General features: G+C 33.1%; 1 protein-coding gene across 2 annotated transcripts in view; it reads left to right on the top strand.

Moving 5' to 3' along the window:
* LOC143229720 (Parkinson disease protein 7 homolog) overlaps positions 1-22,886 on the top strand; it is a 36,926-nt gene extending 14,040 nt beyond the window's left edge. The window contains exons 3-6 of one of the 2 annotated variants that reach the window (XM_076462454.1): positions 7,374-7,443; positions 14,458-14,544; positions 18,400-18,567; positions 22,721-22,886. In XM_076462454.1, the coding sequence (XP_076318569.1) occupies positions 7,374-7,443; positions 14,458-14,544; positions 18,400-18,560 (318 nt within the window). In that variant the 3' untranslated portion in view covers positions 18,561-18,567; positions 22,721-22,886. Of the gene's footprint in view, positions 1-7,373; positions 7,444-14,457; positions 14,545-18,399 lie in introns of both variants that reach the window. The other variant, XM_076462453.1, reaches the window with a different exon arrangement.
* The last annotated feature ends 432 nt before the right edge of the window (positions 22,887-23,318 follow it).

The following is a 23,318-nucleotide window of genomic DNA, read 5'->3' as shown; positions in this document are numbered from 1 at the left end:
AGTGTTTTATTTTTAGAATTTAGTACAGTTGGTGGGATAGCCCAGATGCACCAAGAGATTTGTTGTTGTCATTAAAAAAGAAAATGTCACATTTTGTTTCAGGTTTTAGTACTATTTCTATTTATATCTTTGGCTAATATTGGGTTTTTCACTAAATTGGCAAAAGCTTTCTTATTGCTATTTTGACATCTGGTTTTTATCACTTGGACTTGTTTGTTGTTGACTCCTCTGGGACTCTTATAGTTAGATGGCTTAAGGCCATTCCATGACAATTTGTTTTACCAACTGACTTGAATCTTAAGAAGATAATACAATGTTTTCTCCAATTTTTTCACTTTTCATTTTTACTGGACCATGTGCTCTTGCACGTAAAAATTACTATTTTCATTCTAGGCTCTTTTGCTATCTAACCTTGTCTGGATCCAGCTTGGGTTAGAAGTTTACTATCCATAAGAACTCTTCAGCATATGAAGGGATAAAGCTTCTTGTTTGAAAGGTCTATGTGGATCTTGCTGTCAAGTTGTGACATGTTTTCAAAATCAGATTATATTACATTTGCCACTTATTAATATTTTTGAGTTTGGCTTCATATTTATTTGGAGAAGATTGTCAAAACTAATGTTGAAACACTGAGTACATTATCATTTTTTTTTTATTAACACTGTTACTACCTTTAGCGGCAACCTTAGAGATATTTTGAAGGATTAAATGATGGCCATAATATGTTACTCCAAAAAGAAAAAAAACAGTTGTGGTACTTGATAAGATTCCTGTATACTTGTAAGGCTGTAATTACCTGCTGACCCGTTGATGGATGTTCATCAAATCTGGTATGAAGGTTATTTGGGTCAATGAGAAGATAAGTGCAATTTTGCAGTTTCTTATTTTGAGTTTTGTACTTTTTATTGGCATTTTTTCAAGGGAAGCAATTTTTTGTGTCTTAAGATAATCTTTTATTAATTATAATTATGCATACCTTTCATCAAGGAGACAAGTAGCCCAGCTAGTAGCAGAATGCATCGATAATCAGTGATGTCGAGAAAACCCACTTGTAGAGAAATATATATGCAAAACGGCTTGTTTAGGTTGAGAAAGTATTTTACATAGAAGAGCGAACAACGTTTTGACCTTCTTCGGTCATCGTCAGAATACATCGATATATTTAACTTTAATTTATCTTGCAGAGTTGAATGCAATAAATAAAATCTTTTTTTTCTTTTTTGTCTACATTCATTTATCAAACAAATAAATAGGAATTTTATAAAATTTCTATGGAATCCAATTGATTTTGATGTAGATTTTAACATCCAAAAAAATGTGCTTGGAAAACATTCTGTGGGTACTTATAAAGTCCTTGAGAGTAGTTGAAACTGATTTTAGCAACTTAATATGAACCATGTAACTTATCTCATTGACTCCCTTGAGGTGGTCTCCTGTACATGGTGAGTGGACCTACCAAAGAAGGTTCTGTAATTTCAGCTTACCTTCTCTGGGATCTGAACATCCACCAGCGTGTTTGCCATGAGTGGCAACCTGTGAAGGGAAGGAGAGGATCCTGATGGTTGAGAGTTCTAAGTCTAACATACCACTTGTGGGCTCCACTTGGCTAGTGTCAACCAAGTACCAGTATTGAACATTCTCAACAGGTATTATGAACATTGTGTCCGATGTTGATGTTTGAGTATAGTGTTCACAAAACCCTGGCATTGCTGCAATGTTTATCTTTGGCATTACAGCATGAAAAGTCATAGTACTTTATGGTGGGTGGGGACAATTGGCACTGAAATGTTCTTTTAATATGGATATCTCCATTCATGAACAAAAAAATAAAAATGGAAAATGAAAGAAAACATTATCAGAAATCGACTATAAATGAATGACTCTATTATACAGTCACCATAAAAGTCAGAATCAACACCTCAATTTTCCATTCTCCATTCATTGTCTGAGAAATATTTTGGGCAGATGCCCCCCTTTATCATTCAAAAGGGATTAGAGGATCTTTTTGACTTCCTTATGTCAGTAGAAGGCTACACTTATAAGACATCTTGATGGAAACATCTTTACCACTACACACCAAACTCCTTCTGAGTTCAAAGAGCATTGGGAATATACCAATCGAGGTTACTCCCCATGCTACCCTGAATTCTTCAAGAGGAGTTATTGTTGAGAGGGACTTGAAGAACATTCCTGAGTAAGAAATCCTCACTATTTTTTCCAGCCAAAGCATTTCTGCAATGTGCCAAATCTCCACTTGCAAAGATGGAATTATGGTGCCTATGTTCTGATTTTGATGTTTATATCACCACGTTTACCTGCAACAGTCAAGTTACCTGAATTGTAAGGAATGATCATACGTTCTCAACTCTCTCAGATGTTTCCAGTGTCAGCAATTTGGTCACTTGAAGACATCATGTCATGGTTCTTTAACATGCTCATTGGGGTGACAAAGATCACTATGCTTACGAGTGTGAACTAGAACCACACTCTGTTAACTGTAGTAGTTCACACCCCTCTTACTCTAATTCTTGCCCTAAGTGGGTGAAGGAGAAAGAGATGCAATGTTTGAAGACTGTGAACAATATTTCCTACCCAGAGGCTCAGAAGTTACTGCCCCTCATTTCACCTCAGAAATATGCTAGTTCACTCCATTCCACTGCCACATTGTGAGTGCAGACAAATTCCTTCAGGCCTCCAGCAGAGTTATTTGCAAAAAATCTGAAGAATCTTTTGCCATCCATAATTAAAAGTGTTGGCTACTCCTATCTCTATCCCTGCCACTTCTTTCAGTGGCTGCTCGGGTTCACTTCCTTTTGCTCTGGAATTGGGCATTTCCTGAGACCCATCTTATTCTCCAGCCTTGAGATGCAAAACAATTATTTGTTCACACCTTTAGTGACTTGAACCTTCATGCACAGACAAAGACCTGTCTACTTGACCAAAGACAGGATCCATGGAGGTTGATAACCTCTGTTGAACGAGAAAAAAATGTGGTCGAAAGCAGAAGGGTTCCCTGCCTCATTCTCCTCCACATAAATAAAAATGGCCATTTTGATACAGTGCAACTGTCTGAGTTTTTAATCAAATATAGATGACATTAAGAATTTGAATGATTCTTACCATTCTGTGCATCTCTTCTTACAGGAAACGTATTGCCAATGCAGTCACCTTTTGGCAGTTTTCTTTGTATAGAAAGGATAGGTTGTGTTATGGATGAGTGCATAGAAGGGTAACACCACTAGTCAATAAGCTATGCCCACCCTGTCTTTGCCACTTGATACACTCTTAAATGCTGTAGCCATGTTTCCTTGGGTTGTGTCATCACTATTTGTTCTCTATACCTGTTTCCTGAAGAAACCTATGATCAGTCAGACCTTGATGCTCTCATTAAACAGTTACTGTCTCTCTTTTTAATTCTGGGTGATTTTAATGGACATAATTCCCACTAGAGTGGTGCTGATATCGATGGGAGAAATTTTTCCATAAAGAATATGCTCTTGGATCACAATCTTTCTCTCTTCAATACTAGTTCTTACACTTACTTCACTTTTGTCTTGCTTTTCCTGGTGGGCTGACAGTAACTCTCATAGCAGTGATCATTTTCCTATCATTTTGAAAGAAACTGGCTGTGGTTGATGACACCCAACCCACATGCATCAATGAAAGTTAGAGCAGTCCAACTTGTCCTCTTTCACTGCTCTCTTGAAACTTGATCCTTTTGCAGTCTATAAGCCATTGACTGTGTAGCAGCAGTGAGTGACTGTATTGTCCAGGCAGCTGCGCAGTGTGTTTCTAAAGTCTCAACACATTTTCCATGATATTCTCTTGCTCTCTGATGGCCATGAAGTTACTGATGCCTAGAGCATCATCGATACTTTCAATGAAAGCTTTTTTTCATGCATCTAGCACTTCCACTTCATCATCCACCTTTTTAGCCATCAAGACTCTTTTCTTTCAGACTGATTATCTCTGACTATAATTGCCCCTTAACACTGATAGAACTCAAGTTTGTTCTTCATTGGTCTGGCAGTACATCAGTCGGACCTGATGATATTCACTACGAGATGTTGCACCATTTCTCTCCTACCTCTATTGCTTCTCTTCTTCTTGTTTTTAACCGGACCTGACAGGAGAATGCTTTTCCTGATGTTTGGCACCAGGCTCTTGTCCTCCCATTTTCGAAGCCTGGGAAGGATCCTAAGATTCCTTCAAACTACCATCCAATTGCTTTGATGAGCTGTCTCTGTAAGATCATAGGGAGGATGGTTAATGGTCATCTTGTTTAGTTCCTTGAATCAAGTAACCTCCTTTCACCCACCCAGTGTCATTTTCAACAACAGTATTCTAATGTGAAACACCTGCTTTGACATGAAATATCAATCAGGGAAGCCTTTCTTAAGTGACATCTTGTTTCTGTTTTTTTTATACCCTGTAAAAGCTTATGATACTACATGGATGTATGACATTTTGCAAAACCTAGACTCGTATGGGTTATGTGGCCATTTGCTCATTATTTTAAAAAAATTGTTAATTGACTGGTGATTCCAAGTTTGTGTGGGTTTGATACTTTCCTGTTCTTTTCCATAGGAACTTTGAGTCCCTCTGGGATGTGTCTTGAGTGTCACACTTTTCATTATAAAGATTAATGCCATACACTGTATAACTCCCCCTACAGTTGCAAACAACTTCCACACCTTGTGTCAGTTATTGAGCATGAAGTTTATTGAATGGTAGCTATGTACTGTCCTCAGTAATTTAGATCATTTAGTAAAGTAGACTGTAGCAAATGGTTTTACCTTTTATCTCTCTAAAACCATTAGCAGACACTTTTTCCACCAATTGGTTATTCATTCTGATCATGAACTCCATCTCTATGAAGTTGTTCCTATAGTCTCCAAGGCAAATTTATTGGGGTTTATATTTAATCATAAACTGACTTTCATTCCACTTATAAAGCAACTATGCATCAAATGTACAAGGGTACTAAACATCCTCCATGTCCTTTTCTCCACCTCTTGGGTAGTGGATTGATGTTCTGTGCTCTAGATCTATCATGCCCTCAATTGATAGACTATGGGTTTCTGGTCTGTGGCTCTGCCAGAACCTTGATGTTGAAGATGCCTACCCCTCTGTAGCTGTCTGCTAAACTATACAAAAAGATGAGCATTTTCATTGCTCATTAGGGGCCTTTTACACTTCTCCAGTCCAAAGTTTCTACACTGAGTCTCATGAACCTCCTCTACATCTCTGCTGTTTGCAACTGTCTTTACTGTATGCTTCAAAATGTCAATCCTGACCACAGCATCCCACCTGAGGTTGTGTTTTCTTTCCTCAGTGGGCCGTGCTTCTCCAGGATAGATCATTTGCCATAGTTCTTTTTGGTCTTCATATTCAGGCTCATTTGACTGAATTGGGTCTGTCCTTAGATGATGTTGCTCTCTCCACAGGCAGCCCATCCAACCATGGCTTATTATCATCCCCGATTGGGACTTTTCTTTGAGTTATCTGAAGAAGGCAAATACTCCCAATTAGAAGTACTGTCTTCTATTCACCAAACATCTTTCAAACCATTCTTCCATTCCCATTTATATGAATGGTTCAAAGTCAGGCAACACTGTGGGCTCTTCCATGGTTTGTTGTGGTTTTGTGGTTGAGCACAGAATTCCCTCTACAGTTTCTGTGTACACTGCTGGACTGCACACCATTTCTCTTGCCCTGGATCATCACATATAAGCTAAGCAGAACTTGAATCATACTATCTATACCGACTTGCTTACCTCTCTAATAGCCCTCTACTTCATGTTAGTTCTCACCCTGTTCTCTCCGATATTCAAAATCGACTGGCCCATTTATCTTTAACATCTACTTCTATCCAGTTTTTCTGGATATCAAGCCGCATTGGTATTCACTGACACTGCAGCTAAGTCTGTCTACTCTGGTGCTACCACTGCAGTGCCTATTCCACAAATGGGCTACAACCCTGTATTCAAGGCTCAGCTCTGCTCTGTTTGGCAATCTACTTGGAGTGAGCAATGTGATAAAATTTTGGACTCTGGTGATCTTCTTACCGTAAGGATCGGAAGGAGGAAGTTGTCCAAACTAAGCTACTCATCTGTCATAGTTTTTTAACATTATTTTCTTTTATTTGGAACTGATGCACTAATATGCGACCCTCAAGTCACAATAGCCCACATTTTACTCTCGTGCTGTTGTTACAACCATGAGCGACAGCACCATTTTAGACATGTCTGTCCACCTTACAAATCTTTTTAATTTTTTAAGGGCCATTGGCCTTTTTAATTCTATTTAAGTTTTTCTATGACATTGGACCACTGTTTTTGTTTTAACTTAATTTCCTTTTACACTTGATAATACTTTCACTGTTATTTTATTTAATTTTTTTTACTAGTTGTTTGATTTACATAGCCTAGTTGCTTTGTGCCATAAAATTCCAAACAACAACATCTCATTGATACAATGGATAAAATATACAATTATCCCCACATATTTTTCTTTGGCAAATTATGGACAAAGGTGGAAGCACGCTCATGTACTGAGGTCGCAAAATCTTTTACCATTTATTATTTCTTATTAGATGCTTTTGATAAAAAAAAAAGTAATTATTACTAATGCATATTTCCTTATCAAGGTGCAGTTAATGACAGGAAGTCGTGTATTAGTTAATTAAAAATCTTTCATAATGTAAAATGTCATGATACCCAATAAAACATTGAATAATTGACAAGAAAAACATTTAAACATAGGTAATTTATAATTATCTACTCATAATGATGAGAAATCCACTAGAAGTAAAATTGTATTCTAAATACAGCTGATATGAGTATTAAAACTTTAATTAGAATCAAGCTTTAATACCCATACCAGCCATCTTTACAATACAGTTAACTGCCCAGTTAGCACTAATTTTTTAGACATACAAATGCTGCAGCACAAGCAATTCATTCTGTGGGTAAAAAGAGTAAAAGCACATATTTCCCTACAACAATTTTAGGTTTTTTTTAGTAAATAGTGGCTGTTTATTTTAACCTTGATCAGCTTTCTTAGAAACAGAATCCATATCTAACCTATCTAAATAATTTTAACACATTAAAGTTTTTATCAATTTAGAGCTGTGTATTATGTGTAATAATTTCCATTGTGAAGATAGTTTTAAATACTTTAAAATCTGTGTGAATATTCTTTGTTCCACCCAGTTCTTTGATTGATTGATTAACTTTAAGATGATTTCAACTTTACATTATTGGTGAATATGGTTGCAATTGTATTTCAATAAAAAAAAAGTGCTTACATTTGTAAAATATACAGTCCATGTATCAGGTTGTTGACATTTGTTAAAAAATTTTATTTAGTAGAGTTCTTTGGTGAAAAATGTCCTTCAAGAACAAGAAAAGAATGGAAGACTTATTGCAGCTATCTGTGCAGGTAATATGTTACTTATATGTTGGTTTATTATTACAGTAAAGTAAGATAAAAGAAAATGGTAACTTCTGAATTTGTCAGATGTTTTCTGTTGCACTTGATTCAACACTTTGAGAGATTCTGTCAAATTTCTGATTTTTAGATGTACATTACTATTTCAAGAGCTTATTTTGTTTAAAGCTACATAATAAGTTATCTGCACTATGCTCACCGTTAAGATTAATGTGAGCATTTTAGAGCTGTAAGCCCTCAAGCTTGGGACTGAATCATTAGGTTGCACCTCAAGAGTAATTTTAACTAAGTTTAGTAACTCTTAAATACACACATTATCATCTACACATGATTTCTGCTGAAGGGAGAATATTTATTGAAAGTTTATCACTCAGTGCAAAGTAGGGTAGCAAATGTCAGATGACACTAATTTAATATTATTTATTAGGCTAAACCTAATTTATTTTTAGTTATACATTTTCCATGATGATTTCTGATATGTTTAAGTTTGATTACTGTTATACAAGTGTACACACACACACACACACACACACACACACACACCATATATATAAGTACAGTAAAACCAAAACCACTGTCTAGGATATGCCACTAATAACCACGTTACTATTATTGGGTTTCACTCCGTGCTCTCTTCAATAAGAAATTTAAATTGGCCTATTTAACATAAACTTTAATAGTCACCTTTAACCACATAATTTGTCTCTCAGGAATACAACAAAATTATGGTCATTATTCATGGCTAGTGAAATGGGCATGACCGTAAAGGGGTTCCAGGTTTGTTTGGATGTGTTCATGACTGTAATGTTTAATTATGGCCAAAGTAATGCATGCAGCAGTATTCAACAGAACAGCATAATACAAATACTGTACATTTAATTAAAATTTATCCAAGAAGTTTTTGTCTTTTTACTGAATAAGTTCTTTGTTTGGTTACAAAATAAATGGTATTGTGCAGTAATTTAAAGAATTAAAATTAGTAACAACATTAATGAAACTAAATTTGAAAATAAACAGGCTTTTGTAATTTATTTCCTAGTTTGGTACCATTATTTAATCTGTTACTTAAAGACTGAATTTGTAAAAAAACCTAAATTAATTGGGAGTGTGAGAATAATACTACCATTGACAAAATTTTGAGAAATTTAATCTTTACACAACATAAATTGTATAATTGAAATATTAATTTTTTCATAATTCAAAATAAAAAGTGGATTAATAACTTATTAATAGAAAAATTGAAATACTTATAATTGTTTGATATATATATTTATAGATCTGATATTGTATATTGTTGTGCCAAATCATGCTTGGTTGGTCTACAGATTTAGTTCAAATGAACCTTTAACCAACATGCTGTAACATTCTTTACAAAATCCTCAGTCTTAACCAGATAAAGTCATAGGTGTCAGCTTTGTGAATGCTTAAGTACCCCCAAAATTTACTGATGTGACTGCTGCTGAGTACTTAGAAGCTGTGCAGAAAATATACCCAGCACCCATAATCATTTGGAAATGTTTTTGCAAATGTATATGGGAAGAAGTGAGTCATATAGGGCTAGAATTAGTCAAACTATGTTGAGGAGTGATAATATTATCTTGATACATACTATGTGTATGTTACTTGTACTCCTCAGGAAATAACATCTGAGCTCATCTACAAAGTAAACCCTTTCAGGGATTCAACCTAATAGAAAACAGTCTTTTAAAGTCTAAGTACAGGTTACAAAGTCTGTATCAGTTATGAAGATAATTAAATTGTTCTATGATGATTGATTGTGATTATTCTCATAATGTTAGTTAAATCATTAAAGTTGATTTTATAAATTAAATGTTGTATGAGAACTAACAACTATTCTTTTATGTTGTACTGTCTCATTTGTCTTGTGTTTTAGTTGTGCTGTAACATTTTGCTAAGTAATATGTAAGTATATTCCATAATGTAATTTTCCTGAAGAGAATATTACATTGTTTAGCAAGAATAACCGGAGTTTGCATCTGTGCATTACTTAACCCTAACTCTTTTGCACATCATGACATGTTCAAGTATTATGTTCAAAATTTAATTAAGCATCTTTATTATCCATGTTTATCAATAAACTTGGCATGAAAATAATTAATAATTTAAATTTATATATTATCTGAATTTAAACTTCTAAATTTTAAAATGAAATATTTAAAAATTATCTTCCTTCATTTTCCCATGCCATATAGTATATTCAAGTTATGATTTCTCCTTTCATAATTTCCAACCATCAGAATTAAGATGCTACAGTTTCCAATTAATAAAAAACACAAACTGCCCACAGCCAAAAATTGAACTTCCTACCTTTTTGATTTGCTTGAAATATCGATACATTTTTTAATTCCAAAATTAAATCTACTTTTTTGTTGATATTCAAGATTATTTGCTAAATGATTGCTGTTTATAAACAACAAAAAAGAGCAGATTATTCTGTATATAAACCTTAACATTCATTTAATTTTCCTGTCATAAACCACTGCCAGTTGAATTACTTGACTTATGGTGATCATATTTTGCTGTTCCAAACATTAAAGGAATGTTTTTAACCAATTTACGGGCTCCTTAAAAAGTCAGGTAAATTATAGTAATTCAGGAATATCACATTTTAGTAACCAATATTGTTTTCTAAGCTACATGAACCCTTTTTTCCCCTATTATCCATTGTATTTCATGTTTTTCAATTTTTTATTTTGTTGCACATTTGAAAGCTCCATCATTTCAATTTTAGATACCAAAATTTGTGAAACTCAATGAGTTTTTGGAGAACATCTTTAATTTTTATTTGTGTGAACAATAACAACTACAGATCCATGATTTTATGTATGTTTTATTGGTTGTAATATATTTTTAACAAAATTAACTGAAATGTAAAAAAAAAAAAAGGAGAAACTTCTCAGCTTAGCCTACTACAACTCCTTTTAACAGCAGGATTACTGCTCCAGTGGATATAAAGGAAATATGGTGATGAAACCATAAAATAAATTTTAAAATATTAACAGTTGAAACTATTAAGATGAATAACTTGGGACATCTGAGGTAAGTACTTACTGTCTTGAGTACAGAGGGAAAAAATGGTATTATTCAGTTTATTTTATATTTTTCACTTTCACTCATTTGTTTATGCTGCAGGTAGTGTATGGTACAGAAAATATAAACTTTTACTAAAAAGTAGCATTTGATATTCATTTAGGAGGTTCTATAGGCTGTGCAAATTAAATATGAAAACTGTAATTTGAAGAATTTTTATTATTAGCATGAAAATTGCCTATCATTCAGGCAGAATCATTAAAGCCTTAGAAATTCAGTTTTTTTTAATAAATATGCATATCAAAATTTCCAGTTTTTGTTTACAACAGACGTGTAATGTTTACTAAAAGTTTGTTGAGCATGTAAAGGTAAAGATAGTATATTCAGAATTATAGTAAACATTATTCTAAAACATATCTCGTCTTTAAATTATGGATACTGCTCAACTGGCAGTTTCTTCTCTTGCTCATCTAAGCATTGGTCTGATTTTGTCTCACTTGCTCCAATCTTCTATACCCCACTCAATTACCCTTGGTGATATTTTTCTTATAACACACTTCATCTATATCAATGTATCATCTATCATGGTATTATGTAGAAGCACCTCATTCAGATAATAGTATTACTTTCTCAACAAAGTGTAACTAATGGATTTCCTAGTGCTGAGATCATTTGGGGATATTTTGAACATTCTCCATGTTACCTAATTGATTGAGAAGCCAATTTACAGTATGAATTCCTAGATTATTCTTTCGGGAATGGAGGATAATCATGTCTCTTATCCCATCTCTAATATTTAGCATCACACAACAATCAGGAGGGTCACTCTCAGTTGAAATTGTCAGTGATAATATTCTTAGTGAGATGCAGACATGTTTGGCTCTATGGAGTAGTTTCTGAGGCTGTGGTTGTAGGTGATCCTCAACATTCTAGAGAAAATTTAAATTCACTTTTCCTGCACCTTCTTTTAGTCAGTTGCCTTTTTCAGCTCCCTGTGGGACACTGTTGAGATTGTGAACATGAAGTGCTGTAAATTTGGAATTCAATTTTCTGTAGTGGAGACGAAAGATAGTCCAGTGTTGTTTTACTTTAACAAAACAAACTTACTTAACTAAATGTTGTTCTAATCAACAATAATCAACAGAGGATTTAAATGTCATATAAAAAAATGAAGCTACACTGGGATAAGTTGCCTTTGATTTGTTTTCTTCAGATGGTTCATTGAGACTATGATGTTTTGAGTCTTACTTTACTTGCTTTTGTGCCTGCACCTTACTTAATGGCTGAAGGGTCTGGGAACAAGTTTTCGGTTTTTTTAATTCTCAGTTACATGAAAGAATAATTATTTGTTCTTATTTGTAACAGTTGTTAAAACTTCATAATTGTGCTTACCACTACCAGATAGGAGCATTTTTCAACTCTCAAATAATGCATCTGCTCCTCAAATTTCAGGGTTCTAAAGCAGAGTTTGTAGTTAACCTGAATAGATCAACATCTCCTGATAGGACATGGTAAGTCTACAGACTTATAACTTTAAAATCCAACATTTTGTTTTTCTTTCTCTTTACTTTGTTGGAAGACACTCAGGATCACCAATTTCATTGACGAGCTGTAACCATTATTAAAGTGCATGTTGGTTCACTTGTTAGCTTCTACATTCATCTCTATTGCTATTGGAGTCTAAAATTTCATTGACTTATACAAGGGATCATAGTTCTACCCCTATTTGTAGGTTTCAACTCCCAACATCAGCCCCTCAATATATTGGTACCCAGAACAGATTCTGTCTATATCCAGGGGTTCTGTCGCTGGGTCGTATCTCCACCAGTGTTGTTGGGGTCTAGTGTATAGCTTTAGAGTCTGTGGGGGCTTAATTCTAAGAATTTCTGGATGTGTGGCAACATTAACCACATTTACTGTATGTTTCAAAACTTTGATCCTTAATACAGCATACCACCTAGGTTTGTGTTTTTCTTCTGCAGTGGGCCATGCTTTTTCAGAATAAATGGTCTGCCACTGTTTCTTTCAGCCTTTGTTTCAAAGCATAATTGGATGAATTGGGTCTGTCCTTCAATAACATCAGTCGTCCCATCCCACCATGGCTTATTACCATCCTCAAGTGTGACCTTTTCTTTGATTCATTTGAAGAAGGCAAATACTCCTAATTGGAAGTACTGCCTTCTATTTGCCAAACATCTTTTGAACAATCTTTCCATTCCAAGGTGACTCTATGGAATCTGCCATGGTTTGTTGTGATTTGGTGATTGTACACAGAATCCCCTCTACAGTTTCTGTGTTCACTGCTGAATTGTATGCCATTTCTTTTGCCCTGGATCACATAGAAACTATGCAGTACATCAACTGTACTGTTTATACCAGCTTGCTTGGCTCTACTGGTCCTGGAATTGCTTCACGTTAGTTCTCACCCTGTTCTCATCGATATTCAAAACAAACTGGCCCATTTCTCTCTATTATCTACTTCGTTCCAGGTTTTCTGGATATCAGGCCATATGTTTCTCAGAACTTCCTAATGTACATTCTGCCCCATCTCCAGATTATACTAGTGAAGCTAGGGAGCCTTAACCCACTCAATGTCCAGTCACTGGGATAGTGGACAGAGGCTTCTCTTTCAGAGTGTTAGAGTGAATTCCTTCACTGTTGGAGAAGAGGGCAAGGTTATACTGCTATAGGTGTACCTCCTACCCAGTGTCTGGAGGGTTTTTTCCAGGGATTAGCATAAATGGGACCAGTCTATGCCAGAGCCTACTCGTTGTACTGGTTCAGATTTAATGCTAGGCTATCCAGTTGGGTTGAATGTGGCCCTTCTTTTTGATCAATATTGATTTAGTACTTCAGTACATTGTTCATGGAAAAGGATCCACTGTCCCCTTGTAATTCTGAAGGAAGAGTGTTTCCATCCAGTATCCTTGGTTGAGCACAGTTGTTTCACATCCTTCCAATAATTCTGGGTCAAGTGGAATTTATCTTGCTCATACAGTTAGGGAGTGAAGACAAATGTTCATAATTCCAGACCAGTTGAGTTCTGTTTCCTCAGGTTGAGTAAGGCATACATAATCCTGTCATTCTGAGCCTGTGGTGTTGCATTTTAAGCTTCTTCAGTCCAGTTACCCTGACCACTAATTTGGGATATAGGGACCATGACCCTTTAATTCCAACTGTAATAGTGGAATCTTGGTTATCTGGTTAGGACCTGGCCTATAGTGATGATAAATCATCTACAATTCCACCCACAATAGAGGAATTAAGTTCCAGGTGAAGAACATACCTGTTTTTAATGTAGTGTGATTCCCCAGCTATGATATCAATCTTGTATTGACACACCCTTGAAGACACTTTCTGTATGGATAATACCCTCACTGGCCCCTTCTTCATATCAGTGTTGGATTTTAACTATAAGTGTCTTGGAAGTTAATAAAAACTTAAATATGATACTCGCCTCCTTTCACACAATTCCTTCATTCCTCCTCACTAAGAGCCAGTGTAAGAGACTGGGATTGAGCCAGTCTAAAGAAACTGATAAAATTATCTGAATGAGGTGCTTATATACAATATCAGGAAGAAAATGTCATGAGATAAATACTGCTATAGGAAGTTAAATGGGGTATAAAAGGCTGGAGTAAGTGAGGAAAAATCAGATGGGCAAAGGAATAAGCCCTGCCTGTTTAATAACACCTATAAGTGTGAAGTAAGTATTACTGAAAATACATTTTTGTTTTACGAAAATGTTAACCTAGGCATAACTTCACAGTTACTGGGGTGGGAAGTTTGACCAAGCCTGTGTACACTTGATTAGACAAATCTATGGTGTGAAATATTTTAATTTTAAATGGTTCACACCAACTGCTAATAGTTCACAAACCTATGGTATGAAATATTTTTAATTTTGAATGGGTCATGCTAACTGAAACAGTTTTTTTCTTTTCTTTTCTTTAGGACCATTAGCTTTGAAAAGTCATGCTATTGGAACAGAGAGGTATATTACATCTCATCCAAGTATAAGGTCCATGTTGGAAGATGATGGTGAGTTAAATTAACATAGTACCAATATATTTGTGACAAGTATTCACATATTTTTTTCATAATTAAAACTTTTTGTTTCATGAATATATAATTTAATAAAGTGGGTATGGAATTGCCTGATTTGGGATGATTATATTTTGCTGCTCCAAACATTAAAGGAGTTTCTAATCAATTTATTATCTACTTACAAAGTCGCATACATTTTAGTAATCTTGGGACATCATGTTTTAGTAACCAATATATTTTTAAAGCTTCATAATTTTTTTGAATATTCATTGTATATCATGTTTTTCATCTTTTCATTTTTCTCCTCATTTGAAAGTTACATAAGTTCATTTTTGGATAGCCAAATTTGTGAGACTCATTGAGGTTTATGGAAGAATATTTTAAATTATTGAGATTATTTTACATGTTTGAATTTGTTTGCTCTGTTTAACTGACATAAATACCAAAAAAACTTAATGGAAAATTAATGTTTTAAGATTCAATAAAAGTAGCCTGTTTTGTGCCTATAGTTTGTCAATATTCAAGTTGATAAAGATTTTATTCAAGTAACTTATCAGTACTCTAAATGTTGAAAACTGCATGGTCTCAAAACATGCATTACTAATAACAAAGTGAGTCAACTTTTTTTGTATTGAATGCTATACAATTGTTTTTATGCAAATTGGATTGATTCTTTCAGTGTTTAAGATTATACAAAAATATTGGATATGTCTGTAAAGGTACACAGTGTTTTCTTTCAGTTGTGCAGAAGTAATTCTGCATTTTAGTTTTCTCATCAACTGCAGAGAGAATGTGTATTGTGAATGAAGTTTGGGCAGTTTCAGATGAAATGTGTTCTAACCTTCAAGGAAGACTGTCCATCTTTGTTCTGAGAGATCCAGGAATTAGTGTGGAAATCCAATTTTTGTATTATGTTATTTCTGCTGCTGAATGGGCAAATTTTATTTTAACTACATTTTCATATCAAATTCACTTATTTTTACTATATTTTAATTTTGTCTTTTCAACCTGGAAGATATACATGCATGGTATATGGGGTGTGAAATAAAATGTACTTTGTTGTGTGTGTCAGATTTGTTTGTTTGCTCTTTTCTGCACTTGTTCTCACATTAACATTCCATTCAGGTAAAATCTTCAAAATTTTAGTATGCATGGTTTGTTACTTGCTTGCCATTATTTCTCTAAACAAGAAATACCATACTTCTACTGTGGTGTGTATATGTGTCATACAATAATGCTTATGTGTGCAAAGATGTCAACCATTACAATTTTGGTGTATACATTACGACTATACGCTCATACAGATAAATATTACGACTTGTTGCAACTCCCAAATTATTATATATAAAATAGGCCTATACAACAAAGTGATAAATTGTTCCCCCAGGGCTTGAAAGGGGTGAAAAGAAAATTTCTAGTGAGATACAAATAAATTTTGATAATAAATAAAAGACATAGTCCAAATGACTACTTGCAATAATAATGTTTGTGCTCGAAATAATAAAAAATATTTGTATCTCCGACGTCTACCAATAGTTTAAGTGCGGTACTTCTCCATACTGGGTACGTGGGGGAATCCATAGTTACGTCATCAGTGCTTGTCAGCCAATCAGCTCTCGCATAGATGGGTATTTCTCATTTTCTAAGCTGCATAGAAACACCAATGCGATCGTTCACAAGATGGAAAAAAAAAGAGGCCTCGTTCACCAGATTGTCTTGTTTCTGGCAAATCTAAGAGGACTAAGACTGTGAAAGGGCTCTGTCTACAATCATTACGTTCAGTCATTTGAAATAGTTGGCATCTCTGTATGTGTATGATACTGGGAAAACCTTTTATTACATGATGTGCAACCCCCAAGTTTGCAAAATGTTTATCCTGTATGCATGTAGACTTTCAAAAGGGGTCACAATTTTCCCATTTATCCTGCATTTCCCATCACAGAGAGCTTTATTCTTCTTCATTCAAATGTACAGAAAAAATTGGGCAGCTGAACTTGTGCATAGTGGAGCAAAATGAAGGTGAAGAGGTCACATGTAGATACAGTGTTTACAGGTTATTTGGCAAATTTTTGTCTTTAGACAAGAAAAATAAAAGGATTCAACAGAGATTATTATACAAGGCTGCAAATCACTCCTAGCCACCATGCACTGTCATTCTTATCAATTGTTGGCACCCCAAGTGAGCACTGGCACCATGAGTAATCACTTAGTATATATAATGATTTTTTAATAATTAAAACTTTTTCATAAATTTATAACTAAATTAAATTGATATTGGATTGGTTGATTTGGAGTGATTATATTTTGCTGCTCCAAACATTAGGGGAATTAATATATATATACATATACATATTTTCATATTTGTATTTCCCATGAGCAGATTAAAAAATTTGTAACTTCCCAGTATGATATGGTTAATCTGCTATCGATTACTAGTGAGGCATTTTGTAGCAATGCATACTACAGTACCACCAATAACACTACAGCTGTAAAGATTTATTAGAAAATGCAAACAGTGGCTCAAGAAATAATGATTTTAAGTTTTCTCATTATATAACTGTAAAGTTTCAATAATACGAAAAAATTAAAAATACTAATAAAAGAAAATTGATTGCTTAATTGGATTCAGTATTGCTTTACACTGTATGTTATATCGCAGTTAAGACTGAAATTGACTAAATATTTGGGATTATTTTACATATTTCAATTTGTTTGCTCTATTTAAATGAGTTAAGAACCAACAAAAAAAAATTATATATATATATATATTGTGGTACTTTTGCCATTTGCAATACAACAAATTCATCAATTGCATTTAAACTTTTAATTTGAGCTTGTGGTATTGATACATTCATTTAGGCCCAGCATGGCCAGGTGGGTCAAGGCGTTTGACTTGTAATTTGAGTGTTGTGGGTTCGAATCCCCGTCACACCAAACGTGCTCACCCTTTGAGCCGTGGGGGCATTATAAGTGATGGTCAATCCCACTATGCATTGGTAAAAGAGTAGCCCAAGAGTTTGGCAGTAGGTGGTGATGATTAGCTGCCTTCCCTCTGGTCTTACACTGCTAAATTAGGGATGTCTGGCACAAATAGCCCTTGAGTAGCTTTGCACGAAATTCAAAACAAACAAACAATACATCCATTTAGCTAATTTTAAATAAACGTTTCAATTTACAAAAAAGTTTATTAAAATACTGGTCTACATTTTGACATGAAAATTTGTAGATTGAAAATTTAAATTCCTAAAATGTGAATATTTCTAATTTGATTGGCAATTTATCAAATATTAGTCATTACTTTAAACTTTATTCAGTGGCTTTTTTTCATTGAAAATAGGAATGTGTATATGCAATCAGAAAGATAAGTATTATTGCAAATAGTAAATAAACTTTTGAACATTTATTATATATTTATGATATATTATCTGATTACATAAAAAGTTTAAAATCAATTTAATCATTTTTTATTTTTATAAAAAGAGAAGTAAAATATATTGCTTTAGATTTGATTGGTGCATAAAATATGTTTTCGTTTTAGAGTTATAAGGAAGGAAATTAGAAGTAAAGATAGTAATTGATTGTCAACTTTAGCCTAGATTACTTGATGTTCATAAAATAAGTAATGTTCTTTTGTCTTATTTTTTTATAATTGTTCAATAATTTTGTTCTTTACAAAAATACATTTTTTTATTGAAAATCTATTTAATTGAAAAAATTATTAATATTTTAAAGATTTTTTGGTAGTTTCTTATTTATGTGTATTAAGTGATAGCTGTGTGAACTACCTCATGTTTTGAGAAAACGTGTATGTAGCTGTCATGTTGTGTTTTTTCTGTATTGAATCAACAGGTAGATACAAGTACTCAGAAGCCCGAATTGTTGTAGATGGTAAAATTATCACAAGTAGAGGTCCAGGAACAGCTTTTGAGTTTGCACGAATGATTGTGGAAAAGCTTATGGGAAGAGACATAGCCAGTTCTCTGATTGCTCCAATGCTGTTGGAAATTTGAGAAAAATGTACTAACTGACATTTTAAACAATATAATAAATATTTTTGACTTAACTATTAATGCATTTTTTTAAAGAATATAATCAGCAATAGATTGGTGCTTTTTTTTTCTAGTGATCAATAAAAGAACAATAATAATAAAAGTTGAATACTGGCAAACGCACTTATAAAAATATAGTAATATGAAAATTACTAATACGGCTGGAAGTGTTCTGATTTGTTGTTTATTTTTCATTTACATTTGTGTATAAGTGAGTAACATAGCATGGTTTGACAACATGTGGTTATATCCTGTTACAGCAAAGATAAAATATATATACTCGTCATATTTGAGACTGGCTCTTTTATGCATGCCACAAACATTTATGTGGTTATATTCAAAATTTAATCAAACAAATTCATTATTAATGTTTCATAATAAACTTGGTATGAAATGTAGTTTGTTATGTAAGTTTTAAATTCTGAATTTCAAAAACAGATGTTTAAAATATTTTCAGTCTTTATTTCTCTGTTATCTGGCATGTTTCAGGTCTGATTTTGTTTTTCAGAATTTTCTGACAACAAAAATATGTTGCCTGCACTTTCCAAACAATTAGAAACAAAACTATACATAATTACAACCAAGAATCTAAATGTTGAACCTCCATCGTTTTTATTTGCAACAGTATTGATGAATTTGTTAAACCTACCAATGAAGTTCTTTTTCTTCTTCTCTCTCTGAGTTTTGAAACTGTTTTCTAATTACCTGTGCATGGCTGATGGTAAGTTTATAATTAATAGAAAAAGCAGATTCTCTTCTATGTGTACCTTGTACACTGTATTCAGTTTTGCTGTCATTATTTTTTGTGTTTTTCCAATTTTAGTGCTCAGAACAGTAACAGAATTTTATTAACCTATTTAGAGCTAACTTAGAAAGTTGAATAAATTATAACAGTTTTGAGACATTCTGTTTTAGTGACTGATACATTGTTTTGTGTTCTAATATGTTTATTTAATATATTAATTTGTTTTGGACACCCAAACATTTAAAATTCAATGATAACGAGGGATTAATTACTCAGATTTTTACTTGAATATGAACAGTTCAACTATACAGTAAGTACTTCAAAACTTTTTTTTCGTTTTCATATTTTTATGTATTGTTTTAAAATATGAAAATTATAAACTTTTTAGTGAAATAAAACACTTAATATTCCATGAGCTCTAGTATAAAACTAAGGCAAAATACAATGTTTAACATTTGTCAAATTTCAATTAGTTAGGTAGAGAAAATATGAAATACAATATAAAACCTCATTGAAAATATTTTGATATTTATTTAGGTAGTTCTTAGACTTGTGTAAATAAAATATAATAACTTTAAAATGAAAAGTATTTGCTTTTGTAGTATAAAAAATCACCTTTCATTCAAATTGACTCAGTAAAGGCTTTGGAAATTTACTGACAAACATATAGTGTAAGTAAATTGTTAAAAATTTTTATTTGTTATTGCATAAACACTTTTGTAATGTTTACCATAAGCCTTCCAAATTTTGTGAAAACATACACAGTAAGTACAGTTGTAGTAAAAATAGTATAGCTTTATAGATATTGAAGTTAGTCAGTCTGGATAAGTATGTTAACAAATAGTCAAGTGCCATTTTGAAGTTTTAGTTTCACTTTAACCCTTTCAGCACTGAATAACAACTTTGAATGTTTGACATGGCACTGAATATATATGTTTGATACTTCAATTAATTACGGTATCAGTACTAAAAGCATGATATCTCGGCAACAACTTAACAAAAGTCCCTGAAATATTCAGTGATTGTACCCAATACTATATATGTTAAATTCAATACATAAGAATAACAGGAATAAAAGAAGGTCGCCTGCCGCACTGAGCCTTCAAGTCAACTGTGGTTGCCAAACGTGCCGAAAGGGTTAAAGTTGTACTGTTTCCTTGCTGTGTAATGTATTATTTGAACATAAGTATGTGTGTGTGTGTGTGTGTGTGTGTATTGTATTTATAATGCAGTTAGGATACAATGAGTGTTTTTTGCTTGCTATGACTGTGAATAATAGCAGAGAGACATATATTAATGTTTCATGATATTACAAAGTTAAGGTTTACAACAACAGTAGAAGTAACTTTTAAAACTGAAGTAAACTTTCCTGAATATTTATTGGCTTCTTATGAGTTCTAGTACTTATTTCACATTAGAACCCTAAAAGAAACTGTTTTGGAATTTAGCTAGTTTTTAGAGATCGAGCTAACACTAATCAGTTTGTTTGTATGAAGGTTACTTGAAAGACTTAAGGCATGAAAAACGTGCTATATATTTAGTTGTTTGTGTTTTGTGTAAACCATTCTTTTGGCTATAAATATTCTTATTGAGAGTCAGTTTGTAAAATATCTGCCACAATACGTTGGGATTTTACTAGTGCCAAAAGTTGTAAGTTAACACAATGGAAGAAAACAGTCATTGCTTCTGTGAGCAAAGAGAAACTTTTGACAAGGCAGATTGGTAGAAGTATTAAATCTAACCATTCTATAATGAGCTATTTGTTGCAGAAATATAAAGATACTGATTGTGTGAAGTGGCAGAAATAAGGGGGTAGGAAGAAAGCTTCCACAACAACTGAAAGTCATATGAAAGGCATGAGCCTGCAGAATCATTGACTAACTGTTATGTGGAGAATTTGTGCACTGGAATATATCACACTGGTGTGAGATAAAATCTTACATACAATTGATAGCTTAGGAAGCTGTGATATCTCTATTCAGCAACAAGTACAAGGATTTTTTTTGATTAACTAAAGAATTTAAGTATTTTCATCAATATGTTCAAGTTACTCTATGTATATTTTTTCAAGGTGTTTTCCATTTGTGAATGGTTAAGTTTTCCATTACCACATTTATCAAAGAGAACAGTTTAATGATGAAGTATTAAGTACACTGAATTTTAATGATAAAACAAAAGCGGTATGTCAGGTTACAGCATTAAAAATTAGGTTTCAATGTTCTTGTTGAGCACAGCACAAATATCCCATTGTGTAGCTTTGTGCATGACAACAAACAAATAGTAAAAACAAAGAAAATATATATACTTGGTAAAAGTATGCTTTATTTAAAGGCTATTTTTGTAGCCTTTACTTTCCTTATTATGAAAACATTCGTTTTTTCCCGTTTTTCAGTGATCCAAAATACAAAATGTATTTCTAAGTGTATAATGCACTTGTAACAATGATCTTGGATAGATAATAGGTAATGCACATGTAGCTTATAAGTAACCTTACATACACCTTTCTAAAAGCCCATATGAATTTATTATGTGTAACCTACAGTGAAAAGAGATTTAAATAATACATTAAAATAACAAAATAGTAGAGGTTTACTTCTTACAGCTTGAAGCACCCAACATGGTGCAAAAATGCAAAACTATTTTCTAAAAGCATACATGTACTGAGAAATATAATCAAATAAGATTGGAACACCAATTTCATGACGACAAGAAACCCACTTGAAGTCAAAATGTATCTCAAGATAACAAGTATGGGTGGTAAAACATTTATCAAAATGAAATAGAGAATGTTTTGACCTTATTAGGTCATCTTCAGGTTAACAGAGTTTGCAAGGGAACAACGTTTCAATCTAAGAAGGTCGAAACATTCTCTATTTTATTTTGATAAAAGTTTTAAAACTCCTACCAGCCACTTTTAGATACAAAATCACCATTTTGTCCAATTTATGTTATTCCTCAATAGCCAAAATCAAGCAAATTAAAAAATAATTCCTTCACATGCAAATGAAAGCCATATGCATATTCCAGCAAAGAATAAGAATTAAAGCAAGCTCTTTAATAAGAAGTGTGGTACATGAATATAACATAGGCTTATATCTTCTTATAGTATTGCAATATTTATTCCAAATATTATTCATTGTTCTGAATATCTGATGGTTCATATTACATGCAATTAAGAAAATTGTTAATTTAATATTGTTTTAAGTTGCCTTTATTGTTGTTCTCAAAGTAGGTCAAACCTCTTACCACCCATGTGAGGTTGTATAAGAAAGCTCACAGTTGTGGCTTTCATTGTTATTTGGATATTTAAAGGTTACAGTCACATGTGGGTAATGCATATTATTCAGGGTAAAAACAAGATTTCCTTAAAACATAGGAGCCTTGGATTTGGAAGTCTGGTCTGGAATATTGTTGAAGATAGTCTAATGGAACATGGTCAACAGGAGTCAATCAAATGAGCCAGTGAAAATAACGGCCTGACATAAGTAAATTCCATTTGTGTTGTATAGTGAATTAATAAAGATTGTTCATTGTGTAATTCACCTTGTGTACACTCTTTTTATTTCATTTTCATTGACTCAATTGGTAAGGTTTAATATTACTCGAAAATCAGTATCTTGAGCAAATCTTCTGTTATTTATTAGACTTATCTGGTAGCTTGAATGAAAATTTAGTTTATTTTAATATACCATAGAGTTGGATAGGAAGAGAAATGCTGATGCTTTTACCGGATGTTATTGAATTCGGAGTTTACCACATCTGTTAAAGTTCAAAAATATTTTTATGTTTCAGGAAACAGAATTTCTTACAATACAAAGGTCTTGTTAACAAGAGAGATATGGTTTCTGCTAGACTCTTGACATTTAACTTTCCTGGATATTGGACTTTTGCCAATGCTTCAAAACATTACTGTCACATACCTGGGAAGAAAAAATGATCAGAACCCATTTGTACTGGGAAGAATGATCGAATTT

Source organism: Tachypleus tridentatus, chromosome 10 (assembly GCF_004210375.1).
Source record: "Tachypleus tridentatus isolate NWPU-2018 chromosome 10, ASM421037v1, whole genome shotgun sequence".
Lineage (NCBI taxonomy): Eukaryota > Metazoa > Arthropoda > Merostomata > Xiphosura > Limulidae > Tachypleus > Tachypleus tridentatus.
This window is presented reverse-complemented; position numbering and strand designations above follow the sequence as displayed.